Raw genomic sequence first — 19,027 nt, forward strand, 5'->3', positions numbered from 1 at the left:
AAGCCCAGGAGTCTGGTTCATGAGGAGTTTGAAGTGCAACCAGAACTCACAGCAGAGATTAGAGGCTACAGCTGAAACTGAATAGAGATGTGGTTTCTGGGAAGAACTGGGGTTAGAACCTTTGCGATATGTACATTTAAGGGATAGGAGAAAATAGTCAGCTGTGGAAAAGCCAGAAAGATGGGAGTAAAACCAGGACAAGATGGTAAGATCAAGATAAAAGATAATCCTTCTTTTCTCCCAATGACTGTCTGGCTTATAGGGAGCAGACTCTGAACTGTACAAATTTAACTAGGTGTGACAAAGGAAAACAGCTTCCAGCATAGCTTGGCCTGAATGAATTGCTTCTTGCCAGAGTTTTATATAAATTGTTTTTTTACTTGAAATAGATGCAAATGTCCCACAAGTAATGGTTAGTTTATTAGGTAAATGTCCATATTTATGAGATAATGTCCGATTCTTAGAATCTAACTAGGTAGGAGAGTAATTTGTGGTGGCTATAAAATTGTGATGAGAGCCAAATTTAGCATACATAATTACCATGACCTCAAGGTAACTGCAAACAATCTTTACAACATTTCTTTGGATTATCTGCACTTTGTATATGTGCTATCATCAGGAGTTTTACACCTAGTAGTTAGTGGTTTGTTTCTCAAACTCATTGCATGGTCAGTGTTTAAAGGAATCAGAGCATGTTCTATAGCAACAAGGCAGTTTTCATCAAGTCTGTGAAATGTATTTTTTAATTAATAGAAGAGCATGTCTTACCAGATACACTGCCCCCAAATAAATAAAATATCAGCATCATCAAAAGCACACAAACACACAGTTTTACAGGGTACAATACAAAGTCAATTTTGATCATGTTCTTACTTGCATTTACTAAAAATGTGAGAAAGACTGTAAATCAATCTCTAAATAATTATCTTGCATAAAGAGAAAAGTACAGCACAATTATTTCACAGAAGGTTTTGGAGAGACAACTTGAGAAGACTTTGCTTTAAAAGATATGAAGATATATCACAAATCAAGTCACATTGTCTATAACATTAAAACATGGAATTGTACTTAATCAAAAATAAAAGTAAAATAGCTGAAGAAGACTGTATACTTTCCCCCCCACATTATACTAACTTCTATTTTTGGCAGGAATTAACAACCTTTTCCATTAGTAGGAAAATGTGCTCTGCAAACTCTCGGAGGGCACCACGGCCACCATTACACTTGCAAATATACCCGACAGCCTTCTGGGCCGTGGAACAGGCATCAGCAGGAACAGCACTCAGGCCCACTTTCTTCAGGCACTCCTCATCAGACACTTCATTTCCTACCGCAGAAAAGAAACACTGGTTGACCATTTAAAGAGACAAAGAATATTCTTTCCAAATGATGCAAACAGCAAACAGTAAGTAATTCTAGTAAGTTTAGTAACCCAAAGTGCTGTATATACTACAGCTTAGATGGAACAAAAATATGTTAGAGTATTTAAAAGTATAATTGAGGTGTAGGGGTTTTCCTAAGCAATTCAAATAAACTATCAGTCAAAGGAGGAAAATGGAGTATACTTTCTGCTTGCCATGTACGTTACTATTACTATGAATTATTTAAAAGTTCAAATATATGCAACCTCAAGTTCTTATAGAATAATTATCAATGTTTTGGATCATTTATCAATATTTTTTCTCTATTTCCTGCCACCTTGCTTTTTGGAGGGGAGAAAGAAATCCCAAATATATTTTACCCCCAAAACTTTTCAGCATTTATCTCTGATACATATTTTTTTTAAAAAAGTGACACAGTATCATCAAACTAACAAAATCAACAGTTCTTTAATATCACCTAATAATCTAGTACGTATTCAAATATCCTCAGTTCTCTCAAAATTGGTTTTTAGTTGATTTTTGTGAATCAGAACCCAAAAAGGTTCCACATATTACATTTTGTTGATATGTATCTTTTTCTTTTTTTGATATGTATCTTTTTAAAAAATATATGTTTTACTGATTTTTTTAGAAAAAGAAGGGAGAGGGATAGAGTGATAGAAACATCGTTGAGAGAGGAACATCATTGATTGGCTGCCTCCTGCAAGGCCCCTAATTGGGGATCCAGCCTGCAACCTGGGCATGTGCCCTGACTGGTAATCAAACTCTTGGGTCAATGCTCAACCACTGAGCCACATCCATGGGCTGCTGTTGATATGTATCGTAAGTCTCTTTTAATTTGTAATAGTTCTGATTTGAGTAACACTTATTTGTTGAAAAATTACCATTACAGCCGAAACCGGTTTGGCTCAGTGGATAGAGCGTCAGCCTGAGGACTTAGAGGTCCCGGGTTCGAATCCGGTCAAGGGCATGTACCTGGGTTGCGGGCACATCCCCGGTGGGGGATGTGCAAGAGGCAGCTGATCAATGTTTCTCTCTCATCGATGTTTCTACCTCTATCTCTCTCCCTTCCTCTCTGTGAAAAATCAATAAAACATATTTAAAAAAAAAAAAAAAGAAAAATTACCATTACAACTAACATAACTACATCCCTTCTCACCTTGCCTTGCTTCTTCTCAACTCCCCGTTTTTTGACAGAATAAATTTCAGAAGCTCACAGTACCTTAGATTCCCCATTCTGAGTATAACTATTACTACAGTACTGAGCAAAAACAAATAATAACATGCTGTTTAAGAGTTTGTTTTATATTTTTCTACATTTATCTAGTCAAAATTTTCTCCTATTGGTAAATGTACTGAAATTTAAACTGTTTTCAATGAAAGATGATTAAAATTAGGGTATTTCTTTGTATTACCCATCCCTCAAATTAAGCTTTACTTACTAAATTTTACTTATAAAAGTGTCAATATTTTAAGGAACACATTGTTATATATTTATGTGGTCCATATAAAACACTGCTCTTTTTAAATAAAAATTTGGAGTTCCTTCTCTATTTTACCAATTTTCTAACTATTACTTTTTACACTTTTTTCTTATGTTATATAAATAATGTATATCTTGGTGGAAACATTTTTTAAATAAAGGCAAAAATATTCAAAATCATCCTAATTACCACTGTTTATGAACAGTCACTACATTTTGGCATATATTATAAATAGGTAAACTAAGGTTTAGAGAAGCTTGCTTAGGGTCACACAGATAATAAGTATAGCTGGGGTTTGTTATATGTTCCAATAAAATTGTTCTCTTCTTACAAAACCTGGACCATTTTCTACCAAAGGCTCTATAATGCCCTGACCGGTTTGGCTCAGTGGATAGAGCGTCGGCCTGCGGACTGAAGGGTCCCGGGTTCGATTCCAACCAAGGGCATGTACCTTGGTTGTGGGCACATCCCCAGTAGGAGGTGTGCAGGAGGCATCTGACTGATGTTTCTCTCTCATTGATGTTTCTAACTCTCTATTCCTCTCCCTTCCTCTCTATAAAAAATCAATAAAATATATATATTTTTTAAAAAGGCTCTATAGTATTTTTCTGCGTACAATCTGTACATGCAGTTCAAAGGCTATCCCTGAGTCCCCAGACATATGCTTCTAAAGCATTCTGTGATGCTTTTGACCCCCATATTAGCCTTGTCAATATTTATTTCATACATGGCGTATAGCTATTATATATAACTTGCCATTGTTATTTAAAATATTGACATCATTAGACTGTAAGTTCTGTAAATATTAAGTCCCAGGAACCAGTTCAAAACCTGCATATAGTAGACATCTAATAAATATATTTGCTTAATACTAACATGAAAAACTTGTGAGATCTGACCATTGTTTTTAATGGTTGCATAGTATTCAATTTTATGGATATTCTATTTTTGTAGGATATTTAGGTAATTTTTTTTTCCCTCTATTATTGCCACATCTGTTCAATTTCTTTCCTGGAATTGAAATTTTGGGGTCAAAACTATGTACATTTAAAACAAACAAACAAACAAACAAATATTCAGAGTGTACATTTTATGTATTAGGAATCTGCTAAATGCTTTACCCACATTATATCATTGGTAATAGACCAATGACAATAGGTACTTTTAACAGTTCCAGTTTACAGATGAGGAAATCTAGGCTTTCCTTACCAAAACTGGCATCAAGGTAGTGGTCTGACTCCACAGCATGTGTTGGTAATCACTCCTCTAGGCTACACTTGATAAATATTATTAAAGTGACCTCAAGAAGGGCTGTCCCAATTTAATTCTTTTGTCGGCAGTGTAAGAGAGTTTCTATTTCTTTATAATCATGCTAATTGTGGAAATTTTCTTTCTTATTTTTTTAAATCCTGATTCATTTTATTATGGCTGAATAAAAAGATACCAACCAAGATATGCCACTTCTTTCCAGCACAGGCCCATTTCTTTTCTCCATTCATCTACAACTGCTAGCTTGTCCGGTACATTGACTTCCATTTTGCAATCCAGTTTTAAGGAAGAGAGTGTCTGCTTTGAACAGGCCCTTTCTGAGATTAATCTCACCTTAAAAAAAAAAAAAAGGAGAAAATAAGAGAAACAGAAATCTTTCAGAATAAGATAATGCCTTGGTAAACAATACAAGTCACAACTGAGTAGTCCTTTGACCTTTTGAAGAACAAATTCTACTATGTCTAAGTAGACCCATAAAGGTGAAAGACAGTTTTCTACTGTGGAAAGGATTCTACCTACAGGTGAAAAGTGCAACATACACTGTCTGAAGCCAATTTAAGATTCTCCTATAATTCAATTTACCCAAAGAAAAGTCTATAATATGTTTCTTATGCTGCTTAGAAACACATATGTAAGAGTTCTAGTCAATTATGAAAAATCATCTTAGCCTTCATTTTTTTAAATACACATAAATATTAAGCTATTATAAATTAAAATTTTTAATCATAAGAATAAACTACATTTTAAAGTTCATAAGATATTTGCTTTATTTTTAAATACTGACACTTATTTTTTATTAAATCTTTCTTGTTGCAAGATCCTATGGCAACTAGAAAGCACCTATATAAAAACAATATGTTCATACTCATTAAATAAACATTTACTTGTTGGTTGACATTTTGTTCATCTAAAATTAAATAGTATGATAATTTTCTAGGCACGTGAAGGCTAAATTTCAGATATTTTAATAAATGATATTAAAAATGTATATCTCATTTCCTTTACATATTCCTTGACCCTGAATCATAATCTTAAAAAACAATGCTGTATTCAGGGGCACATACCTCAATACCACTTTTCTTTAATAAACTTATGCCAATAGCATCTTTTACATCATAAGATATTATTTCTTTTTGGTCTCCTGATACATAAATGTGGCCATTGGTGAGACATCCATCAATACTGCAAACCAAAAGTTTTATCTCCTTAAACTTCTCTTTGCCAAAATAGCCATATCTAAAAGAAACCAAATAGACCTTTGAATATAAGTGCAACACTAGTCACTGTCTCTCATCTGGCTAACGCCAGGAAACTTAACCCATTCCCATCCAATTATTCAGAAGTACCCTTCATATTCACTTAACAAATACACTTGAACTTACAGTGGAGAATAAGTAGTGTGGTCTAAGTGGACTATGTGTTTCTCAACATATTGAATAAGTCATCTAAAGGAATAGTTTATGTATATGTCTTCCTCACATGAGCAAATGAATTGCACAGATCCTTAGATGGTTGGAGTATCACAAATCAGTGTTCATAAGTACAATTAACATATCTACTAACAATATTGTTAGAGTCTTGTGCAAAGGCCATATAAGTCTTGTTTTTACCTTAATACTCGTTGTTCCGCAATAGGCCAATCAATATCCACATCTATGTCCACACTGTGCTCAGCGCGCATTTCATAGTAGGCCATTTTTCCACCCTAAACATAGTACAAATGCCATGAGTGCTGGTTTTTACATGCATTCACATATATTGAAAAGTTTCTAATATAGAACAATGAATTCATTTCTACCGTATTGAGAAAAATGAATAACTCAGAAATATTAATGACATATAACAAATCCCTTTTTTTTGAGGGAAAAGCTTATCTTTTTGTTTCCTATATATTCAAACTACATAAAACAAATAACTTTTACATTTTTCTTTTAACTTTAACATTTTTCAACTTTTATCCACAGTGCAAGTTCTCATTTTCCTTTGGATAGATTACTTTAAAAGATTGCAAAAATTGAAAATACCCATCCTCCAGTTTTCTAACCACAGGAATTTTCTGTTCTGGCAATCTATCTCATAATTCAAAGGTAATAGAAATGTTTTCGGAATTTGTTCCTATTTGAAACTAAGGGGCAAGATAGAAAAGGAAAAAATAACTGGAGTATCTAGTATATAGAATTATCTTAGATCCCTGTGCTCCAGATGGGAATGGGCAATACTGTCTGAGTCTTATGTGGGCAAAGATAGGGATGGTTTCCTGATCCCGAGATATGGGGGCAAGAATTGCTAGTCTCTTCACAACTTATGATGAAAGACTTCATTTTCTTCACACTTTAGGAAAGGGTCAAACCAGTTAGGGCGGGTGGTGTCTCTATCTGTCAAATCAAATTTTCTTTAACACTCAAACTTAACTAAATAGCCAGCCTACAGTTTGCCTAAACACTGACCAGAAGATTGGAAATACACTTTTCCTTCAGAGCATGAGTCACATTAGAATTTCTACTATAGAGAGAGTGGAGTTTTAGGGTGTGTTTTTTAAACGCTATTTTTGAGTAACATAAGAATCTGAATCCAAATCCTGACGCTACCATTTACTACTTGTTTTTGCCTTGAGCCAATTACTTCATTTTTCAAAGCTGCCACTTCTTCCTCTGAAAAACTGGGCTAGGAATGTCCACTTTATTCTGTTGCTATGCAGATTACAAGAGATATCCTATGTAGTGTTTCATGAATTGTAATGTAAATATCTGATATGCAGAATGGTCTTAGGCAACCTGTGAAAGGGTCGTTCGACTGCCAAAGGGGTCGCGACCCACAGGTTGAGAACCGCAGCTCTACAGGTTGATATTTTCCATTATGAACTGTGCCATACCTCTTCCTGAAACTCAAAGTATACCACAAAAGGGTTTCAAAGGTTTTTTAAAATGAAGGCACAAACCTGTAAGTAACCCATCTCTATCAAATGTCTCTTAGCAAAATAAAATGAGCCATTTTCATATAACTCTCCATCCCAATCTTGTCGACGAGGTCGTTTAGCTGGATTCAAATTCAGAGGTTCAGTCACTTCACGAACTAAAAGCAAAAAGCTATATTAAGTCCACATTGCTTTGGATACTAAAATTATTCATTTAGTAATTTTTTAAAAAGCATAAAAATGAACTCAGAATGTAGAATATTTCTATATCTAGATAAATATTTAAAAGGATTTAAATAAAATCCATAATAATTCTAATGACTTATCTTTATTTTCTAATAATAGCAATAATAGAAAGATAAAGTATTTCACAGTGGAATTCTGCATAATTAATATTTTAAAGTATTTATATAAATATAATGCTTTGGGAGGACACCAGGGAAACCTTAAAGTTGTCAAAAAACAGATTTGCCATAAACTACCCATAATCAATAACTGACCCCTTTAAACTATTTATCATTATTTGTTTCTATAGAAATACAATGTATGCATTGTTCAGCTAATGTGGTTGAGAAATGACAGTCATGGAATTATTATAGAAAAATGAAAATTTTCCTATTAAATTACCAAAACTTTTATAGTGACAAAAATGAATATATAATGTACTATGAATTTTTACCAGTGGTTAGAAAAGAAACTAACCATAATAATAAATGACATTTATTATTATTCTTGGTAATGAAGGCTCAGCAATATCAACATTAATTATCATAACACAATATAATAAATGACACCTTCAGTACTGGTATATAGGAATTCCTTTGCCTTTTCACTTAGTTTTCCCTAAATTGTGTTTGTGGATGTGTACAAGTATGTATATACTTGTGCTGTGTGTGTGTGCTTAATAACTGGAGATTCTTTAGAATCTTTCTTCACTTTTGGTTGTCACTTCTGTATATAAAGGCTTCTAGGAATAACCTCTACATACTTCTCTAACGAAACCATCCTCTGCTCAACTCCACCCCAATGTTTGGTATAATCTGGGAAAATATTCAGCAAACATATATTGAAATATGTGGTATAGTTTTATAGGCACTGGATACACAACAGTGAACATAACTCCTTCTACTCTCATGGAATGTGCAATCTAGTTGTGGAGATAGGCAATAAGCAAATAAACAAGATAATTCAAGTGGTACTTTGAAGAAAAGAGAGGGACAAGTCTTTCCTATGTGAACAAGGATCAGTGGCTGAATTCCCACTGGGGTGAGTTGCTCAGTCTGAGAAAGAGGTAAGAGAAAGATCAAGCTTGGCATAAGCAGAGGAACTTTGCTGGAATAAGGAGAAACCAGAAGAATTTTTATAGTTGCAACACTGCCCAACTCCTAATTAGAGCAAAGTGATTAGCCCCTTATCCTATCAGCCTGATAGAAGAAAAGGTTTGTCCTCCCTGGAGGAAAATAATATATATTTCAGTCTCTATGTCTGGCACATGATAAAATATGACACATATAAAGAAGCAGAAATACATGACCCCTAATCAGAAAAAAAAGTCACAGGAACAGAACTATAAATGACCCAGATGTTACAATCAAGGATTTTCAAATAACTATCATGAACATCTTAAAGAAATTAGAAAAAAAGATTTTTTTAAAAAAGAATGAGGTGCTCTCCCTCCCTGAGCATACCAGTGCCTCCCTCAACATCCCCCCCACCCCGCCCCAGTCTGATCACCTTTACCTTCCTCACTTCTAAGCTCCAAGGGCCCTTCCTTTGCCTCTATAACTTGTTTCTTAAGCCTATTTCTTTTACAAATCACTTGTACCTCTGTGATTTCCTAAATAAACTAAAGGCCCGGTGCATGAAATTCATGCACGGGTAGGGTCCCTAGGCCTGGCTGGCAATCAGGGCTGATTGGGGCCTTCCTTCCCCAACTGCTGGTGGGACCTTCCTTTGTTCCACACCGCCCCCGGTGGTCAGCACATGTCATAGCGAGCGGTCGAACCCCTGGTCGGTTGAACTCCCAACGGGACATTTTGCATATTAGCCTTTTATTATATAGGAAAGATGTTCTCTTATAGTTTGAAAAAAGAATAAGGATAAAAAGATGGAACATTTCAACAGAGAATGGAGTCTCTAAAAAATAATTTAAAGGTAGATTTTATAATAGGTAAACACACAGTATTTGAAATAATTCAATGGACAGAATTTGAGTACACAAGACAAGTTAGAAGAAATGATACATGAGCTCAAATATAAGTCAATCAAAATTACTCAAAATAAAGCACAAAGAGAAAAATAAACAATACAGAACAGACTATGAGAGACATGTGAACACTATAAAATTGTTTAAAATCCATTTAAATTGGAGTCCAGAAAAAGAGGAGAGGGGAAATGTGGCTGAAGAAATATTTGAAGAGAATTTTTGAAAGCTGATGACATATCAATCCATAGATATGAAAAGTTCAGAGAACTCCAAACAGGGTGAACACAAAGAAAACCGCAACAATACATATTAGAGTCAAACTATAGAAACTAAAGATAAACAGAAAATCTTAAAAGTAGCCTGAAGAAAATCATATTCAGAGAAACAATGGTCAGAATTACAGCTGATTTCTTATAAGAAACAATGGATGGTAGAAGATAATGAAATAACATGCTAAAGATACATCTTCAAAAGAATAACATCTTAAATTACACATGTTAGAGACCAGCTTTTCTACACTCAAAAGGCACATAACAGAAATTACAATGCCTTTCCTAAGTATGTTATATTTACCTATTTATGGGTGATTCTATGCTTTATTACATATTTTGCTAATTTATCTGGCTAGAAATGAGGCTCTACCTAAACACTATGGAACTCTTCTTATATAAAGGAGTAACATATCTTGGGAAGTAACTACACAATTCATTCTTGAGGTCCACCAAAACTCTTTGGTGGATGCTTTCTATTCCCATAATTCTATATGACTTATATGGAGTTTATCAAACATGTCTAGAACAAACATAAAAGTACTTGATCTAGAAAAATTATATGTCAATCTGAAAAGGCAAGTAAAGGGTTAAAATGTTCCTTTGTAAAAATAAAGCAAAGAATTAATTTTGACTCACTGTCTTCTCTCAGTAATCACAAGATTGAGAACTGATTAGAAATGTCATTACGTACTAGGGTTAAGAATCATGTTTTATTTTACTGCTCCTCTTTACTCTCCTCATTCCTAAAGAATATTTGTATATGAAAAACTGATTCTCCATAAAATGAGCTACAATAGTGACATAACAAATTACCTCCTTTCTGAATTTCACTCCATCGAAATTGATGGCGCCTCACAACAGAGAAAACAGAATCATATCCTTCTTCTCGAATCATTTCTGCAACTTTCTGAAGGTCAGTAGGATGTAAACATGGAGAAGTAGCTTGAATATTACCTACAATGTCAACCTCTTTAAAAAGACAAAACAAAAGGACATCAGAATAAAGTTCTTTGCAAGACAGTAATCTTACATGCAAATGTTAAAACAAGTCTTGTGAACTGACAAGCAAGTTATAAATTACATAAAATTTTGAATATACTATTAAACTCATACCATTGTGATAACTAAGAAATTCTACGATGGCATCTAATGAGGTAGAGCTGTCTTTTGAAACTTCAGAACTTCTTCGATGAACTTGTGCACCAAATTGCTTGGCCACATTCTCAATTTCATCATGGTCCGTTGAAACCCACACACTGTATAGATATTAAAAAGAACAAATAAATAAAGCCAAATCACTAAAAGAAATCATTAAAGATAAAAGGAGCTCTAAAACCCTAAAATACAGCTTACATAATTTTAGAATAGTTTTTGTATCATCAAAATAATGTTACAGCCGAAACCGGTTTGGCTCAGTGGATAGAGCGTTGGCCTGTGGACTGAAAGGTCCCAGGTTCGATTCTGGTCAAGGGCATGTACCTTGGTTGCGGGCACATTCCCAGTGGGGGGTGTGCAGGAGGCAGCTGATAGATGTTTCTCTCTCATAGATGTTTCTAACTCTTCATCTCTCTCCCTTCCTCTCTGTAAAAAATCAATAAAATATATTTTTAAAAAAATGTTACAGATCCAAAGTACTATAAAATTTAAAAAATACAGTATTTTAAATATAAACAGTACTTTTATTTATTTATATTTTAAACAGTATTTTTAAATATCTAAGTAAATGTCCTAGATTTGTTTATATTTATACATAGAAATATTTACACTACATACAACATATATTGTTATTTATATAAATAGCATTTATGTAGCTCTAAATTATAGTTTCATAAAATTGGAAATAAAGATACTTGGAACTTTTAAGGCTACTGGTATATTAAGCAAAACACTAGCTCTAGAAGTTCAAATCTAAAGAAAACAAAAATGATCTTGTTTCTTATTCCTCATCCAAATTTAAAATATTTATAAAGTATTTTAATATACTTGCTAAGAAAAAGATGGACTTGGCTTAGCCAAGCCATGAAGCTGAAAATTTCAAGCTTAGAAGAGACTACATGATAAGTCTGGGCTCAAAATAACAAAAATGTGCAACTCTTTTTTTTCTCCAATTAACAATGGGTATACATACAAATATTTGACATAATAGACTGGGTTACAATCCATTTGGTAACAATTAGAACAGGACCTTATTGGCTCAGGAGAGTATACTAGTAGCTTAACAGCTCTATTAACCACAGCTAACACAATTGCCCATTTAGACTTTAAATGAATGATAACTAAAATCAAAAAGCTATTCTGGAGAAGTGAACTAGTCTCTATTGAACTTAAGTTTCCTGGTCCTTTACAAATCCCCACTGCTAGAAACAAATGTGAATATTACTATAGCCACAAAATTTTAATAGTAAATTTAATGACTTAGTTGTTGCCATATGCATACATTTTTCTTTTATTCCCTTTATTCAACATTCTCTCAAGAGGAACTACAAGTTTCAAATGTCTGTTTTTAATTGCCAAGAGTGAAAAAATAGAAACTAAAGAAAATTTTCTGACCTCTCTTTAGTTCATTTATTAATTTCATTTTATATATTCCCTTTAATATTTGCAGAAGGAGAATTTAAATGTAAAGTCAATTATCCTTCCACCCCACCAATTTTTTTCTAAGGAATCCTAATGAACACAATGAGTCACTGGCTAGGGGTCAAGTGTCTCATACCTACTCACGTCACTCTGTGCAAGACAGAACACAGGGATCCCGTCTTCCTCCATCTCAAAATCTGAAGTAATCGGGAATAGGTTTTTCACTGGAGAAATGTCACAGTCAAAGGTATATAACAAAGTACCAATGAAAACGTAGTGAATTTTTTAAATAGAGAAGGCGAAGGGAGGGTGCTAAGATGGTAACAGAATATACCAGTAGTTAAAAGTGAACAGTGAAAGCAAAAACATGGGTCATTTGACATATAATTTACATCACTAACTGAAATAAATTACTGAAGCCATTTATTATCCTGCTCTTTACTGTATGAAAATTCAACACCACAGGATTCAGTGATCTTTTTGATTATTATTATTTTAATCCTCACCTGAGGATATTTTTCCATTGATTTTTAGAGAGAGTGGAAGAGAGAGAGAAAGACAGAGAAATATTGATGTGAGAGAAACTCATTGATTGGTTGCCTCCTGCACACACCCCGACCAGGGCCCAGGCCAAGAGGAGCCTACAACCGAGGTACACGTGCCCTTGACCAGAATCAAACCCGGGACCCTTCAGTCATGAAATGTGTACTTAGTCATAGTCTGTTTCAGGCACTAGGCACTTGTCTGGACACTGGGGATACACAGACCATTTTCTTAAGAAATTCTGGGCCTATCATGGAGACAGAGGCCAACACAGTGCCACAGTACCACAACTCCTTTAAGCCGTTAAGGAAGGAGAGGTGAGGAAGCAATAATTACTTTCTATAATGCTTTATCTTTTTAAAAAAATATATTTTATTGATTTTTTACAGAGAGGAAGGGAGAGGGATAGAGAGTTAGAAACATCGATGAGAGAGAAACATCCATCAGCTGCCTCCTGCACACCCCCTACTGGGGATGTGCCCACAACCAAGGTACATGCCCCTGACTGGAATCGAACCTGGGACCCTTCAGTCCGCAGGACAACACTCTATCCACTGAGCCAGACCGGTCAGGGCAATGCTTTATCTTTTGCAAAGTAATTTTACAGTGCTTGCTATATAACAGGTACTAATATATATTTGTTGAATGAAACAGTAAATGGTTGAGAGTATGGACTCTAATGGAAAGGGTTCAAATCCTGGCTCCACCATATGCTAGCTACATGACCCTATACAACATCAATAATCTCCCAAAAGACTCAATTTTCAGTAAAATGGAGGTGATGATAATAATTACCTCAAATGGTTCTTATAGGATTAACTATAAACCAGAACTCAGAATAAACATTAAATAAATGTTCCCTATTCAAAATAATAATAGAAATGGTAATTTTTAAAAAAATCTACAGTCTCATTTAATCCTCACACTGACTCTGTTGGAAGGAAAACTGGAGTTCTGCTTTCAGACCATCAAAGGTCCAAATGTCTAATTTGTATGTATAATATAAGGCAATGGCAATGGGGATATGAAAATAGCATCCAATATGTACACTTAAAATCCAAGGATCATCATCTATTATTAAAGGGTCTAAGTAAGTAGATAATTTCCTTTGATATGCAGTGGTCGGCAAACTGCGGCTCGGCAGCCACATGTGGCTCTTTGGCCCCTTGAGTGTGGCTCTTGCACAAAATACCGACTTCTGCGCATGGGCCACAAAGTTTCAATCGCACTGTATGTGCGCGCCCGCACGTGGTATTTTGTGGAAGAACCACACTCAAGGGACCAAAGAGCAGCATGTGGCTCCCGAGCGGCGGTTTACCGACCACGGATATGTGGAATCAGATGAGGAAGGGCAAAGGAGAAAGAATGAGCAAGTGAACAAAGAGGCCTAACAAAATTTAAAATCAAAGAGTAAATGTCAAAGTCTAAAAGCCAATGGCTTTATTCTCACATGAAATCATATAACATCTAACAGGATAAACAGGAATATCAACAATGGTGCCTATTAAAGTTATTTCAAATCATACACTGCCATTTTAAAGAGAACACAATTAGGCCTTTCATTAGTCCTAAGTCCACAACCGAGAAATGCTTATTTTTCACAAGTATGTCAGGCAATATTTTAAAAAATCAATTTGTTCTGAGGTTTACTTATACTTTTGAAAATCAAGCTTTTACAAACTCAGCTCTAACAGTAGCTTTTTACTAAATGCAAATAAAATTATCTCAGTATTTTTCTTGACTGCTTACTATCCAAGTTAGTAGCTTTTAAAATATTGCTAGCTTAGCCTGGCTGGTGTGGCTCAGTGGTTGAGCGTCGACCTATGAACCAGGAGGTCAAGGTTCAATTCCCAGTCAGGGTTGTGGGCTCTGATCCCCTGTGTGGGGCGTGCAGGAGGCACCTGATCAACGATTCTCTCATCACTGATGTCTCTCTCTCTCTCTCCCTCCCTTCCTCTCTGAAAATCAAATCAAATAAAATAAAATATTGCTAGCTTTGATTCTGAGCAGGCCAGGAAATTATGCCTCAACTGAGTCAAATCATTATTTTGAACAAATAATCTCCTGAAAAACACAAATCAGGCAGATTTCCTTCCCGGGGTAAATATTTGTTGAAGCAAGAAAGTAGAGGGAGGCTGCTCCAAATTCCAACTGCAGCTTCAGAATAAGTGAATTGAATTAAAACCAGCACATTTAATTGAGGTTCTATACATAAAGCGTACCAGAGTGAGAAAGGTAATACCTGCTCATAAGAAGCTTTTCACTTAGTAGAGCAGGGGTCTCTCCAGGCCAAATTTGGCTCAAAAGAATGTTAGAATTAAAAAAAAACAACTTTGAAGATAATTATAACTTTCCAATGTTACCAGTAAGGAAACTGGCCCATGGAAGAGATGAAGATTGTAGAAACCTTCAATACAAGGGGATAACGTCAAGGATAGATCACACACTATATGCCAGGCACTGTTCTAAGGGTTGCATACTTTATCTCACTTAATTCCCTCAGCAAGCCCACGAGATACACCTACTAAGCAAATCCATTCTGAAGATGATGACACAGAGGCACAGAGAAAAGATTAGATGATTTACCCAAATTTGCAATGAATACATTCTTACACTTTGACTCCAGGGTAGATCAGCAAAAACAAACAAACACACATGAAAGAAACTAGAATAGGTGTTTACTAGCTAGGGCAGGAACAATGAGTTTGACCTCCAGGGTTTTGCCCCTAGGTGGCTGGTGATGTTATTAGAAAATGCCAGGGTAGAAACTGTGAGCTGCAACCTGGGCATGTGCCCTGACAGGGGAACAGGCAACCTTTCGGTGCACAGGAGGATGCCCAACAAACTGAGGCCCACTGGCCGGGCTCAACCTGAAATTTTGATTTCTAGTTCATTTCACAAAAATAGGATTTTACTGCATCACTGCTGCCTGAATGCACTTCATCTCAGCCCTTATTTTTCAGTGTATACCCTTTGTATGGAGGTAAAAATCTTCAAACGTGGGCCTGCGGACTTCACAAGGAAAGAACCATGTCACATTCACCCTGGTTTTATTCTCTTGGATGTATACAGCAGAAATTAGGGCTCAGTAAATGTTTGCTGAATTGAACTAAATCCCTATCTCTCCTTTGCACACTTCCTGTTACGTTACTGTTATCTTCTGAGTGCCAGATCCTATTTACCTCTCTCCACCCAGGCTTCCTTTGGAGTAAGACATTAAAGAAATTAGTCAATGTATACCTGTATATAAATGTGGGTAATTAACATGCTTCAAAAAACAGCCATCTCTTTAAAAACCAAGACCCAACATAATTTACTCTCCACAATAACACATTCAAATATAATTAGGTTGAAGTTGCTATGTGTTAAATGTATTCTTGGCACAGGCCCCTACCTCCCATCTTTTATGAATGACATCAGCTTGTAACTCCTAACCATTATGGCATATGGCAACGTCCCTATGTGATGAACAATAAAACTGTCCTCAGGGCAGCCCAGGTTCCAAAGGTATGGTAAAACCATTTACGAGCCCAGCGGTGCGCTTTCCCACTGTCTCTCACCTACTAACCAATGCAGGGAGCCCTAGGTTGTGCTGACTCACAGGCAGATAGCTCTGAGCATTTTTCAAAGGTCAGGGAAGGTGTTCCAAGCTGAGCCGAGAATGAGAAAGCCTGTCCACCGCCTCCATTCAGGAACCCGCCGCCTCCCCAATCGATCAGCAGCACCAGTGGCCATCAGACGCGAGCAACAGTGGCACCCCGTGGCCTCTGCCTGGAGTTCACCGATTGCCGCAGACGTTTCACCGGAGTGGCCTCCTTTCCCCAGAGAGGTCGGCCGGGGCGGCGGAAGACGGCTAAGAGAAAATGTCCCCATTTAGGGGGGCATTCTCCCGGGCGGGTGGGGAACTGTCCCAGGTCATGACTACTGGCAGCTACAGAACAAGGAATAAGCCGGAGCCCGTTCTCCCTGGGCTCTCAGCCGGGGGCCCAGACCTCCCGATCCCGCACACCCCTCCCAGGAGCGAGCGCCCCCAGAGCCCCCGCTGCTCCGCCGCCCCCGCTGCTCCGCCGCCCCCGCTGCTCCGCCGCCCCCGCTGCTCCGCCGCCCCCGCTGCTCCGCCGCCCCCGCTGCTCCGCCGCCCCGCCCCCGCCGCGATGCCCGCCAGTCCGTGCTCACCTTTGGAAGACCCCCGAGTCCAGGGCCGCACGCAGGACCCAGCCAATGAGCGGGACCCCCGCCAGATGCTTAATGTTCTTCAAAGGGATGCCCTTGCTGCCGCCCCGGGCCAGAATTAAGGCCGCCAGATGCGGGGGCTTCTCCACACTCCGGCCCTGGCCCCCGCGGGAGTTGCGCTGCAGCTTCGGCGGCCGACCCCGGGACGGCCGCCCCCGCGGGTTGGAGACGGAGGTGGCGGCCCCCTTCTCCACCGAGTCCATCTTCCTCCCACGCCTCCTCCCCAGCTTCTCCACATCCGGGAGCTCTTCTCTCACCACCTCAGCTCGGCGCCGCCGGATCTCCCCGCCCCAACGCTCTCCGGGTGGCTGTACCTGGCCCCGCCCCCGGACACGCCCCGCCCATTTGCGGAGCACGCTGGGAATTGTAGTCCGTAGCTGTATCGCTGGGGTCTCTTAGGTCGCCTGGACTCCAAACTCAAGCCTAGAAGTGGAAGTCCAGAGATGACTGGAAGGAAGTGCAGCTTCCAAGGGGAGGGGGGTGTTTGATATTGTTAGAAGATTTCTAAAATAGGCAATATAGATTATTGATCTAAAGAACTTACCCACTTAAGAATTATACTGGGGCCCTAGCTGGTTTGAAGGGTTCCAGTTATGATTCTGATCAAGGGCGCATGCCCAGGTTGCAGGCTTGATCCCCAGTAGGGGGCATGCCTGAGGCAGCCAACCAATGATTCTCTCTCATTGATGCTTCTATCTCTCCCTCTCCTTTCCTCTCTGAAATCAATAAAAATGTATTTTAAAAAATAAAGAATTGTAGTGGGTTTCCCACTGCATACCCTGATGCACCCTAACACGAATCAATTTTATATTTAAAATTATATTTTAAACGTATATCTTTCTGCAATGCTTCTATGACTCATTGCTTCCAAGATATTATCTCATTCGAATGTCACCCTCAATTCAACATTTTAACAACTCAACTCTCAATATGGGCTCAAACTGCTTCTACCTCTGCATTTTCTATTAACATCACCAGTCACCTAGCAGCAAATCCTGGAGGTCAACCCTACTATTCCCCCCTAGCTAGTAAACACCTATTCTAGTTTTTTTCATGTTTGTTTGGTTTGGGATTTTTGGTGTTTTTTGTTTGTTTGTTTGTTTGTTTGTTTGTTAATGTTTTGTCTGCTAAAAATCTTTCCCTTTTAGGAGTTGTTTCTTACCTTACCTGGTGGGGCTTTCACTCACATCCTCTGCATTGTAACAGAAGGTGTGTAACCCAAGCTGGTCAATCTAAGTATCTCATCTTCCTGTACACAGCTGTGGTCTAGGGACAGGCATATGATCACGCAGAGCCCTTTGGAGTCCTACCCAGAGACCTTTGGAAAGAAAGGATCTTTCTCTTGCTGAGCTTTTGGGTACTTGGGGCCTTATAAACCTGAATCCTCAGAGCTGGATAAGGGAAGGGGGTTGGGGATTTGCTGTTCTGAAATGGGCTGGCAGGCTGATGTTCACACAGAAGAAAGCAGGACCATGATAGACAGAGAGAAAAGACAAAGAGCCCCAGTGGCATCATTTAAACATCTTGATTACTGACCTAACAATCATTCACCACTTTTGCAAGCCTGTATCTAGAAGTAGGGAATTTTCTTGTTTGCCCTAGGTGGAGACTAATACATCCAGACGCAATGGAAAGTAGTGGTATTGCTTTCCCTTCTCAAAGTGAGAAGGGAAAGCAATTTGTGCAAAAAAAGACCTTTGTGCTTCTCAGGTCTTGACCCTTTCTGAAAGAAACAGAATAAGCCTTTAGTGTTTGGGTCCTAGGATCAGCGCTGGAAACTTTAAATCTCTTTGCTTGTGAAGTACCAAATGGCCCAGCCCTTCCTGGGACTGCTTTTAGGAGAAAAGGCTGTGCTCCTCTTGGATATGGGAAAGGATGGCTATAAACAAATATCAATGCAGTTCCCGAAGAAAGGGCCAGACTCCAAGAACCATCCCATAACTACAGGTCTAGTGGTCAGTTTGCTCGTACACTAGCTCTCTGCATAGGACCTTTGCAGTTACTGTGCTTCAGAAACAGCAACACTGATTTTTTGGTAACCATGTGACAAGGACATCTGCTTCTTACATACCAAAAACTCCCTCTCCTTGCCACCCCAATAACAACCTTAGTTCCCACTAATAATAAAGTTGACATTCTCCATGGTA

The 19,027-nt window shown here is 37.8% G+C and overlaps 1 protein-coding gene across 3 annotated transcripts; it reads right to left on the reverse strand.

Annotated features, from left to right (window-relative positions):
- Window positions 1–725: 725 nt before the first annotated feature.
- CMAS (cytidine monophosphate N-acetylneuraminic acid synthetase) lies at window positions 726–17,176 on the reverse strand. 3 transcript variants are annotated; one of them, XM_081115003.1, is made up of 8 exons: window positions 16,824–17,176; window positions 10,641–10,783; window positions 10,341–10,496; window positions 7,074–7,207; window positions 5,746–5,840; window positions 5,200–5,371; window positions 4,315–4,468; window positions 726–1,327 (listed from the first exon to the last, which is right to left on the reverse strand). In XM_081115003.1, the coding sequence occupies exons 1-8, from the start codon at window positions 17,081–17,083 to the stop codon at window positions 1,137–1,139; spliced, it is 1,305 nt and encodes a 434-aa protein (XP_080971129.1). In that variant the 5' UTR covers window positions 17,084–17,176; the 3' UTR covers window positions 726–1,136. The 3 variants fall into 3 exon arrangements, with proteins under 3 accessions (XP_080971129.1, XP_080971131.1, XP_080971130.1); XM_081115005.1 differs by lacking the exon at window positions 16,824–17,176 and adding an exon at window positions 16,249–16,665; XM_081115004.1 differs by lacking the exon at window positions 16,824–17,176 and adding an exon at window positions 12,241–12,322.
- Between the last annotated feature and the right edge of the window lie 1,851 nt (window positions 17,177–19,027).

The sequence above is a fragment of the Myotis nattereri genome (genome assembly GCF_964212035.1).
Source record: "Myotis nattereri genome assembly, chromosome: 2".
NCBI classification, from domain to species: Eukaryota; Metazoa; Chordata; class Mammalia; order Chiroptera; family Vespertilionidae; genus Myotis; species Myotis nattereri.

Coding starts and splice junctions, on each gene's coding strand:
- CMAS (XM_081115003.1), bottom strand. CDS start 17,083: ATGGACTCGGTGGAGAAGGGGGCCGCCACCTCCGTCTCCAACCCGCGG. Junction 7,208..10,340: donor GAGTGAAATTCAGAAAGGAG/GTAATTTGTTAT, acceptor TTTTGCTTTTAG/TTCGTGAAGTGACTGAACCT. Junction 5,372..5,745: donor GCGGAACAACGAGTATTAAG/GTAAAAACAAGA, acceptor GGTTTCTTTTAG/ATATGGCTATTTTGGCAAAG.